Source organism: Papio anubis, chromosome 8, assembly GCF_008728515.1.
Source record: "Papio anubis isolate 15944 chromosome 8, Panubis1.0, whole genome shotgun sequence".
NCBI lineage: Eukaryota > Metazoa > Chordata > Mammalia > Primates > Cercopithecidae > Papio > Papio anubis.
The window spans coordinates 19998040-20016543 of record NC_044983.1 but is presented as its reverse complement, the minus strand read 5'-3'; the positions used below and the strand labels follow the sequence as shown (position 1 = coordinate 20016543).

The following is an 18504-nucleotide window of genomic DNA, read 5'->3' as shown; positions in this document are numbered from 1 at the left end:
CGCGCTGGGGGCTCGTCGCGCTACGCTCGTGGCGTAGCGCCGCTCAGCTGCGCAGGCCCCGGCGGCTCGGGCCGTGGTTGGAGAATGCGCAGCACCGCTGGGACGGCGTAAAGGCGCGGGCAACGTCAGCGGCACGGAGACGCCGGGTGGGAGGAAGGAGCGGGCCCGGGGAGCGCGAAGGAGGGGCGGCTGGGGGAACAAAGCTTTGTTTACATGGTTTTTAAAGGGGCCGCGCTCGCTCCGGCTGGCGGGCGCTGGAGTGGGAGTTGGCGCTGCCTTCTGCTCGTCTGCGTGGTGAGGGCTCCTGAATGGGGGCCGGGATCTGTCGCCGCCCCGGGACTCCTGCACGCAGTGGCTTCCTCTCTTCCCAACCGTCTTCCCCCTTGTCTCGCCCCTGGACGTCTCCCACCCCCACCCCACCGTGCAGCTACGGTGACCCCCACACCAGGGAGGAGTCTTCCGGGGCGCCCGCGCCCACACCCCACCTAGGCTACCTGCGAGATTCCTTATTTTCCAGTGCCCTCTTCTCAACGGGGGCCGATTCTGTGCTTGTGTCTGTCTAGCTTTCTGGACCAGGGCCATTGCTCTCTGGTCTGGATTTCACCAGCAACCCCGGTGGTTGATCTCGTGTTTTTCATTTCTGTCCTTTCGTCCTTGATAAACATTCACGGAAATAACCACCGAATAGTGGTGATGATCAAAACATACGAAGGCAAAGTTCTATCTTCCCAAAGACATTGTTATCGTCACCAGTACTCTAGACTGCCTCCCGAGAGGGATTAGATGCTGGAAGAGGCAGCGGGGCTGGTGGTTAGGACCACTAGGCTCGGTCTTGTGGAGGTATGAGTGGGAAAGCCATCTCTTTGGGTCAGATAAGGTCAGCCCCTGCATGCTGAGGCCAATTCCAGTCTTCCTCACTAGGAATTATCTGTTAGATAATGCCGGTTCCTGTTTTCCATTGGATTCCACTGTGGCTTCCATTCAAGGCCCCCAGATTAGATCATAGCTGGATTCTGAGAACACTGATTGTTTTAAGTTTGTATTTACAGAGGGCTACCATCATATGCAAACGATGGTGGTAGTGAATTACACACCCTTGGTGGATATAGTGGACCTGTGCTCAGCATTCATTTGAACTTACGTCCTCTTACTTGAGATCTCGGCTTCCTGGTTTGCAGAGGTAGGGCACCTGGAAACTACATTACCCAAACTTCCTTGCAGCTAGGGTTCTGTATGCAAGTTAGGCTCTGCCAATTAGGCTGACTCAGAGATTTAAGAGGCAGAAGATTTAAGTGGCATAGCTTTTGACTGTTAACTTCTAGCAAGCATAGAGCTTTTGAGATGTTGGGTTTTTGTTTTTCCCCAAAACCTCCCAGTGTCCAATCATTAGCTCCGAGAGTATAAAGAGGCAGGGTGGTGGGGTCAGTGGCTTTCTGAACCTGGCATCGGGCAATGATATACTCTCAGAGTCACAATTGCAATGGAAATTCTTTTGGATTAGCTACTGGACTTAATAGAGGCAACAGTTTCACAGTGAGCCAAGCCCAAATTTCTGTCCGCCCTCCCATCTCCCACCCCCGTACCCCAATCTCCCTGTGTTTCTCCCTGTGTCTTCCCTTTCTCAGTAAATGGTACCACGATTCATCCAGTTGATCCTAATAAACACTCAGGAGTTGATTCTTCAAGTCTTATCAGTCCCCAACATGCAAGTCACCTGCAAGTCCTGTTGAATCTGTATCTAATATATACCCAGTGTGACCACTTCTCCATCCCATCTCCACTGTTAACACCTTGGTCCAAGCCACCATTACATTTCTCCTGTGCTCTGATAATAGATTCCTAATTAGTTTCCCTACTTCCTGTCTTGCCCCTTGATAACCCATTTTCCATATAGCTGGCTGCAGAACATTCCTTTATTTTATTTATTTGTTTATTTATTTATTTATTTTTAAGACAGAGTCTTGCTCTGTCACCCAGGCTGGAGTGCAATGGCACGATCTCGGCTCACTGCGACTTCCGTCTCCCTGGTTCAGGCGGTACTCCTGCCTCAGCCTCCCGAGTAGCTGAGATTACATGTGCCCACCACCATACCTGGCTAATTTTTGGATTTTTAGTAGAGACAGAGTTTCACCATGTTGGCCAGGCTGGTCTGGAACTGCTGACCTCAGGTTATCTGCTCGTCTCTGCCTCCCATAGTGCTGGGATTACAGGCGTGAGCCACTATGCCTGCCCAGAACATTCCTTTAAAATCATAATTCAGGTAATTTACACTCCTACTTAAAATCCTCAAGTGGCCTCATGTTGCATTTAGAATCCGAATCTTTGCTGTGGCTCAAGAGGTCATATGAGCTGACCTTATCTCTACCATGCCCCCTCTGGCTCAATGCTCTGTGGTCATTCTGGCCTTGCAGTTCTGCAAAGCCAGGGTCTCCTGCTGCCTGGATTGGTTTCCCTTCAGATCTTGCAGTGGCTGGCTCACTCTCCTCATGGACTTTTCAGCTCACTTGTCACCTCCTCAGAGAGGCTTTTCTCAGTACCCTCTTGAAAGTTGCCCCCTGTGCCTATCACTATCATAGCATTGATCACTGTCCAAAACTACGTATTATTACTCACTCATTGTCAGTCTGTCCAACTAGAGGCAGACATAGTATAAACAAGGATTCTGTCTATGTTGTATCACTAGTACCTCTGCACAGAGTAGATGCTCAATAAATAATTGTTGAGGCTGGGCATGGTGGCTCATGCCTTTAATCCCAGCATTTTGGGAGGCTGCGGCAGGTGGATCACTTGAGGTCAGGAGTTCGAGAGCAGCCTGGCCAACGTGGTGAAACCCCGTCTCTACTAAAAATTAAAAAAAAATTAGCCAGGCATGGTGGTGTGCGCCTGTAATCCCAGCTACTCAGGAGGCTGAGGCAGGAGAATGACTGGAACCCAGGAGGTGGAGGTTGCAGTGAGCCGAGATCGTGCCACTGCAGTCCAACCTGGACAACAGAGTGAGACTCCATCTCAAAAAATAAATAAAAATAAATTTTAAAAATTGTTGAAGTATTAACTTCTTTATGTCTCATTCTAGGGTGCATGTGGGTTTCATATGAAGACAAAGCATTCTAAATATTATGTCACTGTTAGGTGACATGTGTTATGTTATGTTACATTATGTTATGTTATGTTATGTTATAGGCCCTTCCTCTCAGTAGGTTTCTAGAACTGGGTTCTCTCTTAGTACTGAGAAAAGTGATAAACTTAATGGAGAAAGGGTGGGGGCTACAAATGAAGCTCAAGAGATTGGCATTGTCCCCCTCCCACCCCCCACAGTCAGGGAGCACTGGGGGAGGAAGGGCCAGGGATGGGATCTTTCAGAACACACGCTCACTGATTTCTTCACTTGGTCCTTCACCTGTCTCAGGCCCATGTCAGTTCTCTGCCCATCCTATATGTACTTAACCTATTGTGTGGCCAGAGCTACCCCTTAGCTAGCTTCCCTACCTCCACATCATTTGAGGGTTACCTAATCCCCAAGCCTGCCCAAGGAGTCAGACAAAGTCTCCTCTTCTTCCTTTGTTGCCCCAAAGACAAGGTCCCAAGCCCTCTTATGTTAGGATTGGGTTGCTAATCACTGCAGCAGAATAGTAACAAAGTTCTTGGAGCTGTGGTTCCTGACTTCTGCTGAGAGAAACCATTGTAAAGGGCAGGATCCCAGTGGTTTAGAATGAGCCACAGGTGGGGTTTGGAGTGCCTCTTCCTGAAAGCCAAGAGGCACGCTAAACTCCTTTACGGTGCTTTTTCTACACATCATTGGTGACTGAGGACCTTAAGGGCCTCTCATTCATCGTGCTTCTGCTGTGTCTTGGAGCAATGTCTCTGGGCTCCTCCTTACAGGGTTTCCCCACGGCTAGGAAGAAGGTACTGGGGTGAGTGTTTCTACATCAGGGTCGCCACAAATCCTGCTAGGGACAGTTGAAGGAGCCTAGAAGGATTTCAAGGGTATTACTCTGCCGCCCTATCTTCTGCAGACAACGGCTACTGGAGAACTCCTCCAGCTTCCATAAGCAACGGATGACTTGGGAGTGTCTGGGTTGCCTGGGGTTCAGGCCTCCGGTTTTAAACAGCTTTCAAGTAATCTGGTAACCTTGGGTGCCCCCCTGTGGTTCTGAGTGGAACGTGTCTGTTTTACCTTCAGGGAAGGCGAGCAGGGTACCAGGAGACATCCTCTGTCACCTTGCTACTCAGTGTGGTTTGGCCCAGCCGCCACCAGCAGGATCTCAGGGCTCATTCCAGACCTGCTTTATTGGAATCTACTCTGAACAAGATCTACATGTTACAGTTTGGAAGGCACTGCTCTGGCAGCCCCCAGGATGGCCCTAAAGCTCTCCTCTTCTCACTCACTGAGCCGAAGACCATGCAGCTCCCAGGCAGAGTTGACTCTCCCTAAGGACTAAAGAGGAAGATTAGGCCACATCCCATTTCCATACCCCTAACCACTTCCCAAGGTGTGCTTTTCCCAAAGCAGTATCCTTGGTTCTCCCTGGAGCTTTGGATCAACCTCTTCAAACCCAGGCATCAGGGCTGAGGGCAGTCAGCTTGAAGTGACTCAGCCCTGTCCTCACAGAGCTCGTGACATTCATTTTTTCAAGCTGATTTGGTCCAGTCCATGGCATGTACAGCAGAAGGCCTGAGCTGTGCACAGTGCTGCTTGCTCCTTGCCAGGGTAACTGAACCCCTGTTGTAGAGGAAACGGGCCTGTTTATATAAGCACCTGTTATGGGATTAACCCTAAGAGTGTTGGTCTGAGTCTCAAGTTTTTTCCAACACTTCTGCACTGTGCCTCCATACAGATTGCTTCTCTAAACCATCTGGCTTTAAGTTAAACTTCTCTGAGCAGCTTGGATTTCTCCACAGCAATGGATCTTTTTGCATGGATCTGGATTCCATTTAGGGGCCCTGCAAAATGTCGAATTACAGATCAGGAGCCCTGGTCTCTACTTCTTCCTCTGTCCACAACTACCTCTGTGACCTCAGGCAAGTTGCAAATAAATGTGTTCACACCAGCCCTGCCTTTGTCAAGGTACAGTGTGGCTGATGAAAAGTGGATACCTAGAAGCTTTGTGAGCTGCAAAGCACTTTCGGTAACTATGAAGCATTTTCAAAATGTATATGAAAGTGATTGCTATTGAAACTTAACATAATTTGCAGATGAAACCTAAGTATCTTTCTAATGCTCAGGAACGCCTGAAAGAAGGCAAAAATCCAACAGTTGAAATGTACTTGGGGAGTCAGTCCCTTCTCCTGATCTCCATCCAGAGGGGATGATCATGTTTCTAGAATCTTTACAGGGTTGGTGTGAGTGTGTGTTGTTGGCAGGCAGGGAGTGGTCCCATGTAGTTCAACGGTTGCCTCTCTCTTTCTGTGTGTGTGTGTGTGTGTGTGTGTGTGTGTGTGTGCATATGTGAAAGTGGTATCTGGTTAGGCCCACATGAGCTGTCTTATATTTCTCTCCATGCAATGCCATGTGTATGGTTCTAGCTGTTAAGAGTTGAGAGGGCTGGGTTCTGGTTTGGTGGCCTCAAATAAATTCCTCAGACTTTCCAAGCCTCAGGTAACTTAGTGGTTTGTCCCTTCCAACTTGTGTACAGCTTAAGGTGGGGCCCTTCTGCTACTGATTTCACTGTCTAGTTTGGTTTCTAGGTCTCTTTTCCAGCCGGTCAGCCACTCTTTGCTGGTGCCTCCCTGTGCCAACTTCTGTACCTGAACTGTTGCTCACTGAAGAGCTGGCATTTGGCTTTTTGGCAATTGTCTCTAACTCACTGAAAATGCAGGAAGCTTGAGTATAAAACTCACTCAGAAAAAAAAAAAAAAAAGAACACACACTCAGAAGAAACCACAGGGCCTATCGGCCTGTCGTCATCGAGCAGACTAGAATAGTGTAGAAAACCCTAGGCAGAGAGGAAATGAACTTCAGAGAAGGGGAACACACGACTGAGAAGAGAGAGGCAAGGGCAGGAGAGAAGGAGATTGCTGAAGCCTGGGGCCCGGAGATGGTCAGAGGATGGGAGACGGGGCAGTGAAACAAGGCTTCCTGTATCTTCAGCAGCAACAGACGTTTGGAAAGGTAGGAGTGAGGCTGGGCTGGGGTTGGACAGGAGGCCTGGGGGGCTGCTAGAATTCCTGGGGTGGAGAGGGAGTTTCATACTCAAAACCCTTATAGGTCTGACTGTGCACCCACCAAGTTAGACCCAGAGCTCAACTTTGGGAGGGCTCTTTTCCTACTAGACTCTGTCTCCTGAACCAGGCCCCAACCAGGTCCCAAGCTGTGCTCTTTACTGAGGGCTGTTTGCCCTGGGTGGGGGTAGGGCGCTGTGCTGGCTTCATCTCTTGCCTCTTTTGCTCTCTTGCTCTGTGTTGACTTATTTTCACTGGACACCTGGGAAGGGAATGGAATGGGCAGCTGGAGGGATAGTTTAGGATGACAGTAGAGGTTCCTTCCCCACCCCAGTGGGGTGCATGTAGCTGGTATTCAGCTTGGGCTGGGGCCTCTAGGGGCCTGGATCCCAGCCGGCTGTCCATCCTCTTTCTCCTTCCCTGGCCTCCTTGAACCAGGAAGTCCTCGTCCCCCAACCAATACTGGCGGGAATACCTGTCTCTGTCTCATGGCCCAACCTATCAAGCAGTGAGGCAGCAAGGTTCAGGAGGGTAGAGAGAAGTTCCTGGAGAACAGGGCTGCCATCAGAATTTTGTACGGAAGGAAAATAAGTCGTCAGCCCGGGTCACATGCCGCCCTCCTCACTCCCTCCTCTGGGCCTCGGCCACTGCCCCGCTTTCCTCTCCGGGACCGGAGTCCGCTGCGGTGGGCCTGTTTGGCCTTCTTGCAGCCTGCTTTGGGCTCATCCCTGTGTTGCTTTCTGCCTGGGCAGTCTCTGCTCCTGGTCGTGGCCCTCTTTCTCGGGGCTGGCGGCTGATCTCCGATTTTCTAATTCCTGCAGTCACTGTCCTCTTCTCTGCCTCCCTGGGTCTCCTGTGATCTTCACCTCTCTCTCCCCATCTCCAAGTGGCTGCCCCAGTCCCCCTTCCACGGTTCCTCTTCTCCCCTTGGCTCACCATCTCCCATCTCTGGGTGGCTCCCTCCCGCCCCCGCCTCCCACGCCTCTGGCACAGAAATGGCGCCGCTTCGGGGCCTCACTGTATGGAGAATCGGACTGCGCCTTGGCCCGGCTGGAGCTGCAGGAGGGCCCGGAGAAGCCACGTCGGGGTGAGGCTGCCCGGAAGGTCATCCGCCTCAGTGACTGCCTGCGGGTGGCCGAGGCCGGCGGAGAGGCCAGCAGCCCCCGGGACACCAGTGCCTTCTTACTGGAGACCAAGGAGCGCCTGTACCTGCTGGCGGCCCCTGCTGCAGAGCGCGGCGACTGGGTGCAGGCCATCTGCCTCCTGGCCTTCCCCGTGAGTCGCCCGGGGTGCCGAAAGGGCAAGGGGGCGTGCAGACCGAGGGTGTTAGATGCTTCCTGTGGGCAAGTGTTAGAGGATGAGGTCGGGGTAATGGGGTGCTTCCTCGATGGCGGGGACCCGAAGCCAGTGTGCAGACAAAGCCAGCAGGCTGAGGTGGCCTGAAAGAAGGCCTGGGCCAGAGGGGGGCCTGGTCGGGGAAGGTGGTGAGACCTGGGGCCTCCTCCCTAGGGGCAGAGGAAGGAGCTCTCGGGGCCAGAGGGAAAGCAGAGCCGGCCCTGCATGGAGGAAAATGAATTGTACAGCAGCGCGGCCACAGGTGAGGGGGCGGGGGCTGCCCTGCTCTCCCCCGGGGGCTCTCCCCAGGGTGAGGTGGAGAGGAGGTGTGGGCTGGCTAGCTGCTGGCCCCGAGTCTTCCTGCCTTGTGGTTACTCCCAGCCTGGGCCAGCCCCCTTATCAGCCTCTCCTTTTCGCTTCCGGGTGCAGCCCAACCTAGGGGAGCCTGCCCTGCCCTGAGTCTCTCCCTGGGTTCACCTCATCTTACCTAGGGCCTGCTGGTGGGAGAGGGGAAGGCAGGGGGCCCAGGTGAGGGTGCTGCTTTTTTCTTTTTTTGAGATGGAGTTTTGCTTTTGTCGCCGAGGTTGGAGTGCAATGGCACAATCTTGGCTCACTGCAACCTCCGCCTCCCAGGTTCAAGCGATTCTCCTGCCTCAGCCTCCTGAGCAGCTGGGATTACAGGTGCCTGCCACCACGCCTGGCTGATTTTTTGTATTTTTAGTAGAGACAGGGTTTCACCATGTTGGCCAGGCTGGTCTCACACTCCTGACATCAGGTGATCCACCTGCCTGAGCCTCCCAAAGTGTTGGGATTACAGGCGTGAGCCACCGCGCCCGGCCCTGGGTGCTGCTTTTGGGGAGCTGGTGGAGGAAGGAGAAGCTTTCATCTGTCTTCCATCTAAGCTCCACCCCCAGGGCCCCGGCAGTGGGAGGGCAGGGCCAAGGCTTCACCTGCAGCTGTGACCATAGGGACTGGGGTGGTGGCTGGTTTTGGGTGAGAGATGGGGTGGGGAAGACAAGAGTGGCTCTGGCGACAGGGGCAGGAAGGATGTGGGCATGAGGTTGGGGTGGATGTGGGTAGGGGCGTGATGCCTACTAGGGTAGGTGGTGGAGGTACCTGACCTTTTGGAGAGTATGACCTGGTACAGAGCAGCTCAGCCTCCAAGGCCCAGGTAGGGGGCCATGAGTGCGTGGATAATACTCTTTCTAGAAAACTTCTGGTACACTCATTTAGAACTGGGCAGTGGTGAGACAGGCCAGTTGTTTCCCATTAACTGCCTTCACCTTCTCTCTCTTCTTCTCCCCAGTTGCCCCCCACAAGGAATTTGCTGTGACCATGAGACCTACAGAAGCCAGTGAGAGGTGCCACCTGCGGGGGTCCTATACCCTCCGGGCTGGGGAGAGTGCCCTGGAGCTGTGGGGTGGGCCCGAGCCAGGGACCCAGCTGTACAACTGGCCCTACAGGTTTCTGCGGCGCTTTGGGCGGGACAAGGTGAGTGGGAAGGTGCACCAGGGCAGGCTGAGAGAAAGGATAAGCTACAAACAAAGAGGGGTGATCAGGGAGAGGCAGAGGTGGACATCCAAGGCAGAGAGGATGGCGGGAGGAGGAGGCAGGAGGTGATCATGAGGTCAAGAGATTGAGACCATCCTGGCCAACATGGTGAAACCCTGTCTCTACAAAAAATACAAAAATTAGCTGGGCGTGGTGGCACGTGCCTATAGTCCCAGCTACTCGGGAGGCTGAGGCAGGAGAATCACTTGAACCCGGGAGGCAGAGGTTGCAGTGAGCTGAGATCGTGCCACTGCACTCCAGCCTGGAGACAGAGTGAGACTCTGTCTAAAAAAAAAAAAAAAAAAAAAAAAAGCATCCTTGCCCTGTGGCCTGGCCGATAACCTCCTTTCTCCCTGGCCCAGGTAACCTTTTCCTTTGAGGCAGGCCGGCGCTGCATTTCTGGAGAGGGCAACTTTGAGTTCGAAACCCGGCAAGGCAATGAGATCTTCTTGGCCCTGGAAGAGGCCATCTCTGCCCAGAAGAATGCTGCACCCCCGACACTGCAACCCCAGCCAGCCACAATCCCCGCCTCGCTGTCCCGGCCTGAGAGCCCCTACTCCCGGCCCCATGACTCACTGCCACCGCCTTCACCCACCACACCGGTGCCTGCTCCACGGCCTCGGGGCCCGGAGGGGGAGTATGCCGTGCCCTTCGATGCGGTGGCCCGTTCCTTGGGGAAGAACTTCAGGGGCATCTTGGCAGTCCCTCCTCAGCTCCCGGCCGACCCTCTGTACGACAGCATTGAGGAGCCCCCTCCTCCTCGACACGACCACATATACGATGAGCCCGAAGGAGTGGCTGCCCTGTCCCTGTATGACAGCCTGCAGGAGCCCCGGGGTGAGGCATGGAGGAGGCAGGCAACAGCTGACAGGGACCCTGCTGGCCTCCAGCATATCCACCCAGCTGGGCAGGATTTCTCTGCCTCTGGCTGGCAGCCAGGAACTGAGTATGACAATGTTGTACTTAAGAAAGGCCCGAAGTAACAGAGGCAGCAGAGGGATGGTCCACCGCCCCCTGGCTTCTGCTGGTGACTCCTCCTGACCACTGCATCAGAAGAACCTCCTCTGCCCCTTCTGGAGCCCGAGGCCTGGCCTGCCTTCGTTGGGGCTGATAAATTGCCTCTCCCAGGGCCTGCTGGGTGAGTCACCATCCCAAAGCAAGAAGGGTGCCCTGGAGAGAACTACCCTCCTCCTACTCTTTTTCCACTTCCTCCTCTTTCTTTCCCCAGCTGAGGGGGAACCTGGGGCATTTAGGGCAGAGGGCAAAGGATGTCAGCAATTGCCTGGGCTGCTTGGCTATGCAAGCCTCCTGCCTGCTCATGGCCACTTCAGGGACAGCCCGGGCCCAGGCACCCAGGTGGATGGTGGCAGCTTCCTGCACCTTTCAGATTTCTCAGTGGCATTAAAGCATTTTTGGAACGTTTTACGTGGCATGAATGCTGTGTGAGAGAAGGCTCCAGCTGACAACCCTTGATCACATCCTCTCCCAGCTGCAAGGTCCCCCTGGGGCCTAGGCTGGGCCTCAAGCGTCCACTCACAGAGGCCCATAGAAGTCAGGGCACCCTGGGAATAGTGTTCAAGCATGTCTCCCTTTTGCTGGGGTAAGGTCAATGTCAGAAAAATGGTGGGGGAAGCACTGGGGAGCGGGGGAAAGCTGAACTGCAAGGAAGGAAATAATTGGATTGATGGAGCCTCTTACGCACCAGGAGTGGGAGTCATCAGCTGTGTGGTCCTGGGCCCTTTCCCTTCCCTGAGATTTGTGCACATCTTCGTAAAATGAGGAGGTTGCACCATGTGGACAAGGAGGAGCCTTCCAGCTCTGTGATTCTCATTGGGCCTGGGTTCCCAGGTCCCCGCACACCATTTCCTCGCAGCTCAGCCTGTGTCCTTGTGCTTGCTCCTCTTATCAAAACCTGCTTTCCTGGCAGGGTGTGTCCATGGACTTCAGCTATCAACCCAGTCCGCCAAGAGCATGAGCACTGTTTGTGGGAGGCTGTAGACTGCCTGGCCTGTGAGAGGCACACTGCCCAGAAGGGGATGCGATGAGACAAGGCACAGGTGTCTGTCACAGAGTGGGTGTGAGTGCCACAAGGGGCCAGACAGGGCCATGAGTGCCAGAGAGGTAACTATTTGTTGGGAGCGCAAAAAGGCTTCATATCAAAAGTACCATGTAAGGTGGACGTTTACGGGTGGGAAGGAGTTCTTTGGAGATTAAGGGAGTATGAAGGAGCATCTTGGTTAGGAATGGGAGTGTGGGTGAAACCATGGGGAGGTATGGATGTGTCGCATTCAGGACGGAGTTCTACGCTCAGAGTGCAGGGAAGGTGAGATAATCTTGTTGGGAAGGCAGATTCTGACTGTATTAAGGGGAATTTGTACCTAATTAGAGGGAAAGGTGGAATGACTAAAGGCTTTTGAACAAGGAGTCCCATAAAAGCTGAGCTTTAGGGCAATAACCCAATAGCCCTATGGAGGATGGACTTGGGGTGGGAGGGGGTAGGTTGGGGCTGAATTGAAAAGGGGAAATCTGTCAGGCAAGGTGGCTTACACCTGTAATCCCAGGACTTTGGGAGGCCAAGGAGGGTAGATCACGAGGTCAGGAGTTCGAGACCAGCCTGACCAAGATGGTGAAACCCCATCTCTACTAAAAGTATAAAAATTAGCTGGGCATGGTGGCGGGCACACGTAATCCCAGCTACTCGGGAGGCTGAGGCAGGAGAATTGCTTGCAGTAAGCTGAGATCGCGCCACTGCACTCTAGTCTGGGCAGCAGAGCAGGACTCTGTCTAAAAAAAAAAAAAAAAAAAGAAAAGAAAAGAAAAAGAAAAAGGGAAATTCATCTGGGCACCGTGGCTCACACCTGTGATCCCAGCGACTTGGGAGGCCAAAGTGGGAGGATCACTTGAGCCCAGGAATTCAAAACCAACCTGGGCAACATAGTGATGAGACTTGTCTCTATAAAAACAAACAAACCAACAAATAAACTTAGCCAGGTGTCATGGTGCACACTTGTAGTCCCAGCTACTTGGGAGGCTGAGGCTGGAGAATCATTTAGCCTCTGCAACAGAGCAAGATCCTGGCTCAAGAAAAGTGGGAAAGGGAGAAATTCAGAAAGGACTGGATTCAAAAGATGGTATAGAGCTAGCACCTGTGGATCTTGGACTCCTAGTGGATGTGGAACACAGAGAAACGGGGTTTCTAGAGAGACTCAGGTTGGTTTGTTTGTTTTTTTCCTCCTGAGATAGAATCTCGCTCTGTCACCCAGGCTGGACTGTAGTGGTGCGATCTCGGCTCACTGAAATCTCAGCATCCTGGGTTCAGCGATTCTCCCCCATCAGCCTCCCAAGTAGCTGGGACTGCAGGTATGCACCACCACACCCGGCTAATTTTTTGTATTTTTAGTAGAGATGGGATTCCATCATGTTGGCCAGGCTGATCTCAAACTCCTGACCTCAGGTAATCTGCCTGCCTCAGCCTCCCAAGGTTCTGGGATGACAGGTGTGAGCCACCACGCCAGGTTAATTTTTGTATTTTTTTTTTAGTAGAGACATGATTTCACCATGTTGGCCAGGCTGGTCTCAAATTCCTGACCTCAAGTGATCTGCCCACCTCGCCTCCCAAAGTGCTGGGATTACAGATGTGAGCCACCGTGCCCAACCTGAGACTCAGGATTTGAGAAAAAGATGAACTTAGTTTCTGATGCATTGAGATGGAGATGGCTGGTATTGATCCGGCAAGATGAGTCCTGAAACTGGACAGAAGAGCTAGCGCTTAGGAGGAAGAGGGGCGTAGACATAGGCATAGACGTCGACCTCCCAGGTGTGCTGTGACCTCTGTTTCTCCTCTCACTGTGGCCTTTTTCCTTGTTGAAGGAACTTGAGCAATGGATCAGCTGCCTGGAGAGAGCCAGTGAGGGGCCTTCCTGTCTGTGCGGAAGGTGCCCCCTGTCACCCTCCCTTCCCAGCCTCAGGATCACTGAAGGCTAGAAGTCCCCACTTCCAAAGATTTTACTCTTCCCCTCTTCAGGCCAGCTGTGGGAGTTGGGTGTTCTCTTTGGCCAGGTAGCCAAGTTTCCGATTTCCTAAGGTGGCATTTGAAGTGGCTGTCCCGGCTTAGCCCGGCAGGGGGCGGTGTTAACCTGTGGAAAAGGCCACTGGGGGCTTCACCACCACCAGGCTTGGGGGCTTGGCTCTGAAGGAAGGCATTTACTACCCAAAGGGCTTGGGGATAATTTGAGGAATCTGCATGTCAGAGCTTGTCCCTTCAGAGCCTCAGAATCCTACTCCCAGATGTGTGGACCCTGCCTTCAAGAAGTTCGGGGTCCTAAGCTGGACATCGTCCTTTTGTCCCCTCTTGTCACTTTCCATATCTAGGGACTTGGGTTCTTCCATTCTGGTGCTCTCTGTGCCATGCAAGGGGAAGTGGTTGATTGGGGCTCTTGGGAAAGGTGGGGTGAGGGCTGGAGGGGCAGGGGAAGTAGTGTTTGGGGAAGTTGGGAGGGGTAATGAAAGTCCTTAAGACAGTTGTTGAGAAAATGCTGATCATGCCATCAGGGTCGCTTTCAGAAGATTTGATCCAAGGGGTGCGCCACCCTCCCGAGAATGGTGTCAGTGCCACTACAACCAACCTCAGTGGCACCATGGTCACCTGCAACGTATACCTTCCTCCATTCAACAAATGCCATGGGCCAGGCACAGTGGCTCATGCCTATAATTTCAGCACTTTGGGAGGCCAAGGTGGGAGGATCGCTTAAGCCCAGGAGTTTGAAACCAGTCTGGACAGCATAGGGAAACTCTATCTCTAAGAAAAATTAAAAATTAGCTGAGTTTGGTGGTGCTTGTTTGTAGCCCCAGCTACTCGGGAGGCTGAGGTGGGAGGATTGCTTGAGCCCTGGAGGTTGAGGCTATAGTGAGCTGTGATTGAGCCACTGCACAGCAGCCTGGGGGACAGAGTGAGACCCTGTCTGAAAAACAAAAACAACAAAAAAAGCAAATGCTGTGGAGCATCTCTCATGGACCAGCCCCGCCTGGGAGCTGGGGAACAGCACAAACCTATCCCACCCTCGCGGGGCCTACAGTGTGGAGTGGGCAGGCTGAACACAAGAATGAAGGAGCTTGCTTGAGGGATCACCCTCGTCAAACAGACACACGGCAGTGAGGGCCTGCTTGGAGGGTTCTTTTCTTTCTTTCTTTTTTTTTTTTGAGATGGAATTTCGCTCTTGTAGCCCAGGCTGGAGTGCAACAGCAAGATCTCGGCTCACTGCAACCTCCACATCCCAGGTTCAGGCGATTCTCCTGCCTCTGCCTCCCGGGTAGCTGGGATTACAGGCACCTGCCACCCCACCTGGCTAATTTTTTATGTTTTTAGTAGAGATGGAGTTTTACCATGTTGGCCGGGTTGGGCTCAAACGCCTGACCTCAGGTGATCCACCTGCCTTGGCCTCCCAAAGTGCTGGGATTACAGGTGTGAGCCACTGCACCAGGCCTCCTTGGAGGGTTTCTATGCCACCAGGATGCCCAGGGGCAAATTCATATGTAAGGAAACAGCTGCCCTCAAAGGGGACAGGGCAATGTCACAGCAAGTGATTGATCCACCCAGAAGGGCCTCTTGAAGGCTCCAAGGTTCGAAGTCAGACAGCTGTTGACACCATGAGGTTTGCTGTCACCAGGATTCTTATAAACTGGTTTCATTTGCTAGTTATTATGCAGAGGTGACATCGGGGCAGGTAAGGTTGGCTGCATGACTGGCATCTAGCATAGAGATGTGCACACACAGCACACAACATCATTCTTCCTGTTCCTTTTCTTCTCTGCTTCTCTTGCCTCACCTTGGATTTTCTTTTTCCAAAGCATAGAAGTGGGGTGTGTGTGTGTGTGTGTGTGTGTTGGCCTGTGGTCCATGGTGTAAGCCTGTGACAGTGGGGGTGGCCAGGTCGTCCCCCTACTTCCCACCCCATGAGTTCTCCCCCTGGAGCTTCAGAATCTACAAAGACCCAGCTCCTTGGCGCTCTCTGCTCCTGCAGGCTCCTCCCTGACGACTCCACTCAAGTTGTTGCTGTCACTGCCTTTCAGCCGTGATGCTAACCAGCCTCCTGCCTTCTGCCTCATGGGTGCTGACTCAATTAGCCAAGGTGCCCACCGCCTGCAAGGGCCATTTATAAAACCAGTTGGGGTGGCTGGAGACCTCAGGCAGGGCAGGGCTGGGGAGTAAGTGCGGGAGGTCGGTGAGCTGTAAGGAGGAGGGAGAGGAGCCAGAGGAGCCGGGAGGGGGTATCTGATCTGATTAGGCCTCAAGCTGGCTTCCCCATGGCAGGAGGCTGTTCATCATTGTTCTGCTCCCATCTTCAGCTCCCGGGCGGGTCCAATGCTGGACAGCATGAAGCAGAACCCATCAATCTCCAGGCTATGGCCAGACCTGCTTCTCTCCTCCTGTGCCTCCCTGCAACCTTTGGAACCCTCTGCTTTTTCTTTTTTCTTTTTTCTTTTTTTTTCTTTTGAGATGGAGTTTTGCTCTTGTTGGCCAGGCTGGAGTGCAATGGCATGATCTTGGCTCACTGCACCCTCCTCCTCCTGGGTTCAAGTGATTCTCCTGCCTCAGCCTCCCGAGTAGCTGGGATTACAGGCATACACCGCCACACTTGGCTAATTTTGTATTTTTAGTAGAGACGTGATTTCACCATGTTGGTCAGGCTGGTCTCGAACTCCTGAACTCAGGTAATCCACCCACCTTGGCCTCCCAAAGTGCTGGGATTATAGGCGTGCGCCACCGTGCCCTGTCTGCTTTTTATTTTTTTGAGACAGCGTCTCACTTTGTCATCCAGGCTGGAGTGCAGTGGCGTGATCTCAGCTCACTGCAACCTTGACCTCCTGGGCTCAGGTGATTCTCCTACCTCAGTCTCCCAAGTAGCTGGGAGCTACAGGACAGACCTGCCTACCATACTCAGCTATGCACCACACCCAGCTAATTTTTTGTATTTTGTTTTGTTTTGTTTTGTTTTGTAGAGATGGAGTTTTTCTGTGTTGCCCAGGCTGGTCTCAAACTCCTGAGCTCAAGCCATTCGCCAGCTTCAGTCTCCCAAAGTGCTGGGATTACAGGTGTGAGGCACCATACCTGGTCAGAACCCGCTTCTTGACTCTAGCTCCTGGATCTCTGGGCCAGAGACGGCTGGTCGGGGATGGAGTAGGGGAACAGACTGGGGAGCACTGGGTTCTGACAGACTTGTGAGGGAGATGGGGTCCCAGTGCTCGGCTAAGTAATTCGGGGACCTGCATCCAGGGCGGGGTTGGCCTTGTGCGTCCAGGTGTTTGATTGGGGAGGGGTGGGTGGGGTGGAGTGAGAGGTGTGCAGGAGGGGGCACTGGCATTTAGGATGATAAGAATGTTCTTGAGTTCATACAGCACTTTCTGTTTCCAAACTGTTTTGGGGGCAGTTGAGTGTGGACTGTTAAGCACACAGACCATAGCCTGACTATCTGGGTCCAAAATCTGCTTCTGCAACTTGCTAGCTGTGTCTCTGGGCAGCTGCATCTGTTTCCACATATGAAAAATGAAGATGATGATAATATGTGTCTCAGAGGCTTGTGGTGAGGACGAAATGAGTGAATAAATGCCCAGCTCGGAGAACAGTGCCTGCCACACACAGAGCTCCGGGATTATCCATGATCTCATTTCACCTTCAACAGCTCTGCCAGGTGGGCAAGGCAAGACATCCCTATCTTACCAACAAGGCAATGGAGGCATAGAGGAGCAGAGATCTCCTTGTCTTCGGAGGGTGAACTGAGGCTTTGCGGGTAGAAGGACTTGGTTGGGAAGGAGCTAGTCTTTTGACAGGAAAGCACAAAAGCGGAAGAGTGTTTCAGGAGAGGTGAAGAGAGCAGCATGAATGGCCTTTCAGCTGCTGGACAGGGGGGCTTTAGCGGGGGCGAATTTGCACGCCAGGGCAGAGCAATGCTCAAGTGGCCTATTATGCCCAGAAATGGGAGAGCCAGGAAGGGAAGATACTTCACAGACTACAAGACCTTTGGCTTCAGGCAAGGCTGGAGAACAGGCAGCCACGGCGAGGGCTTTCCTCCTTTCATCTGAGCTGCCACATCCACTCACCGCACAGCAGGCGGCTCATCGGGGTGCAGAGGCAGATTCCTTGCTGGGCAGGAGCACCTGATTCATTTGACAGGGCTCACCAACTGATGCGATCAATACAGACGCCCGCGGCCGCTGCCCTGCAGCCAGCCAGAGGAGCTCTGGGAACAGTAACCCTTCTGAGAGGAGGAAGCTGGGGAGAAGGTGGGCAGAAAAGAGCCAAGAGAACATTCGGAAGGAGTTTACCATCTCTCCCACTAGACTGCAAATGTTCCAAGGCCAGGGTTCATACTTTACCTGGTCCATTGTTCTATCCCTGACCCTTAATACAATGCCTGGCGCGAGGTAGGTACAAATAACTGCTTCTCGATTGGAAAAATAAATGAAGCCCACTTTGCCTTTGAGGAACACAGGTGATCTCCAGTATGTAATGAGTTGTGGTGCTCTAGAGGACTCTCTCTCCGTAAATACAGCCCCTACTGATGCCAAGAATCCCACCATTTGCATTTTGGGTAGAGCACCTTCCCTCTCCTAGCAGGCTTCTTTTAAAACACAGATGCTGTAGGGTGAGGCATCACTGGAGTGAATGAGGTCTCCAGGGCCCCCAGAGGGTGAGAATGGTCTTGAGCAGGACCTGCAGTTGGGGGCTGCTTGGTGTTGCATCTCTGATGCACTCTCAGAACCTGGCAGCCAGGCTTGCAGATGGAGGCACAGACAGGGCATGGACACTTTTCCCACCTCTCTCCGTGTGCCTATGTCCTCACCTCGGCCCTCGTCCTGCACTGGATGGGGCTGTCTGGAAGCCCCAGGGGCTGAGAAACTCTTCATCACGGAGATTTCGAGGAGCACAATGTCTGATCCGGAAAGGTCCTAACAGCACTCCAGCCTAAGGCCTTATTTTCGTACTTATGGAAACTGAGGACAAGTTAATTTTTAAATCCCTCTCAGGTGTTTTACATTTTATGAGAATTTGTTTATGGTTGTGCTTCAGGGAAAGGACTCAATCACCGAAGTCAAGGCTTCCTGCATCCACAGGGAAATTTTTTTTTTTCCTTTTTTTTTTTCTTTGTTTTTTTGTTTGTTTGTTTGTTTGTTTGTTTTTGAGACGGAGTCTCGCTCTGTCGCCCAGGCTGGAGTGCAGTGGCACGATCTCGGCTCACTGCAAGCTCCGCCTCCCGGGTTCACGCCATTCTCCTGCCTCAGCCTCCCGAGTAGCTGGGACTACAGGCGCCCGCCACCATGCCCAGCTAATTTTTTGTATTTTCAGTAGAGACGGGGTTTCACCATGTTAGCCAGGATGGTCTCGATCTCCTGACCTCGTGATCCACCCGCCTCGGCTTCCCAAAGTGCTGGGATTACAGGCGTGAGCCACCGCGCCCGGTC

At 53.0% G+C, this 18504-nt stretch overlaps 1 protein-coding gene across 4 annotated transcripts; it reads left to right on the top strand.

Annotated features, from left to right (window-relative positions):
* The first annotated feature begins 5479 nt into the window (after positions 1-5479).
* Positions 5480-10467, top strand: DOK2 (docking protein 2). 4 transcript variants are annotated; one of them, XM_021942097.2, is made up of 5 exons: positions 5480-6109; positions 7153-7434; positions 7669-7756; positions 8801-8985; positions 9408-10467. In XM_021942097.2, the coding sequence occupies exons 1-5, from the start codon at positions 6047-6049 to the stop codon at positions 10026-10028; spliced, it is 1239 nt and encodes a 412-aa protein (XP_021797789.1). In that variant the 5' UTR covers positions 5480-6046; the 3' UTR covers positions 10029-10467. The 4 variants fall into 4 exon arrangements, with proteins under 4 accessions (XP_021797789.1, XP_031525280.1, XP_021797791.1 ...); XM_031669420.1 differs by lacking the exon at positions 7153-7434 and having other exon boundaries at positions 5857-6109; XM_021942098.2 differs by lacking the exon at positions 7669-7756 and having other exon boundaries at positions 5864-6109.
* The last annotated feature ends 8037 nt before the right edge of the window (positions 10468-18504 follow it).

Excerpts from the sequence above, each read along its gene's own strand:
- DOK2 (XM_021942097.2), top strand. The coding sequence starts at position 6,047 with ATGGGAGACGGGGCAGTGAAACAAGGCTTCCTGTATCTTCAGCAGCAA. Across the intron at positions 6,110-7,152 it reads AGCAACAGACGTTTGGAAAG|AAATGGCGCCGCTTCGGGGC; the intron begins GTAGGAGTGAGG and ends CCTCTGGCACAG. Across the intron at positions 7,757-8,800 it reads GTACAGCAGCGCGGCCACAG|TTGCCCCCCACAAGGAATTT; the intron begins GTGAGGGGGCGG and ends TCTTCTCCCCAG.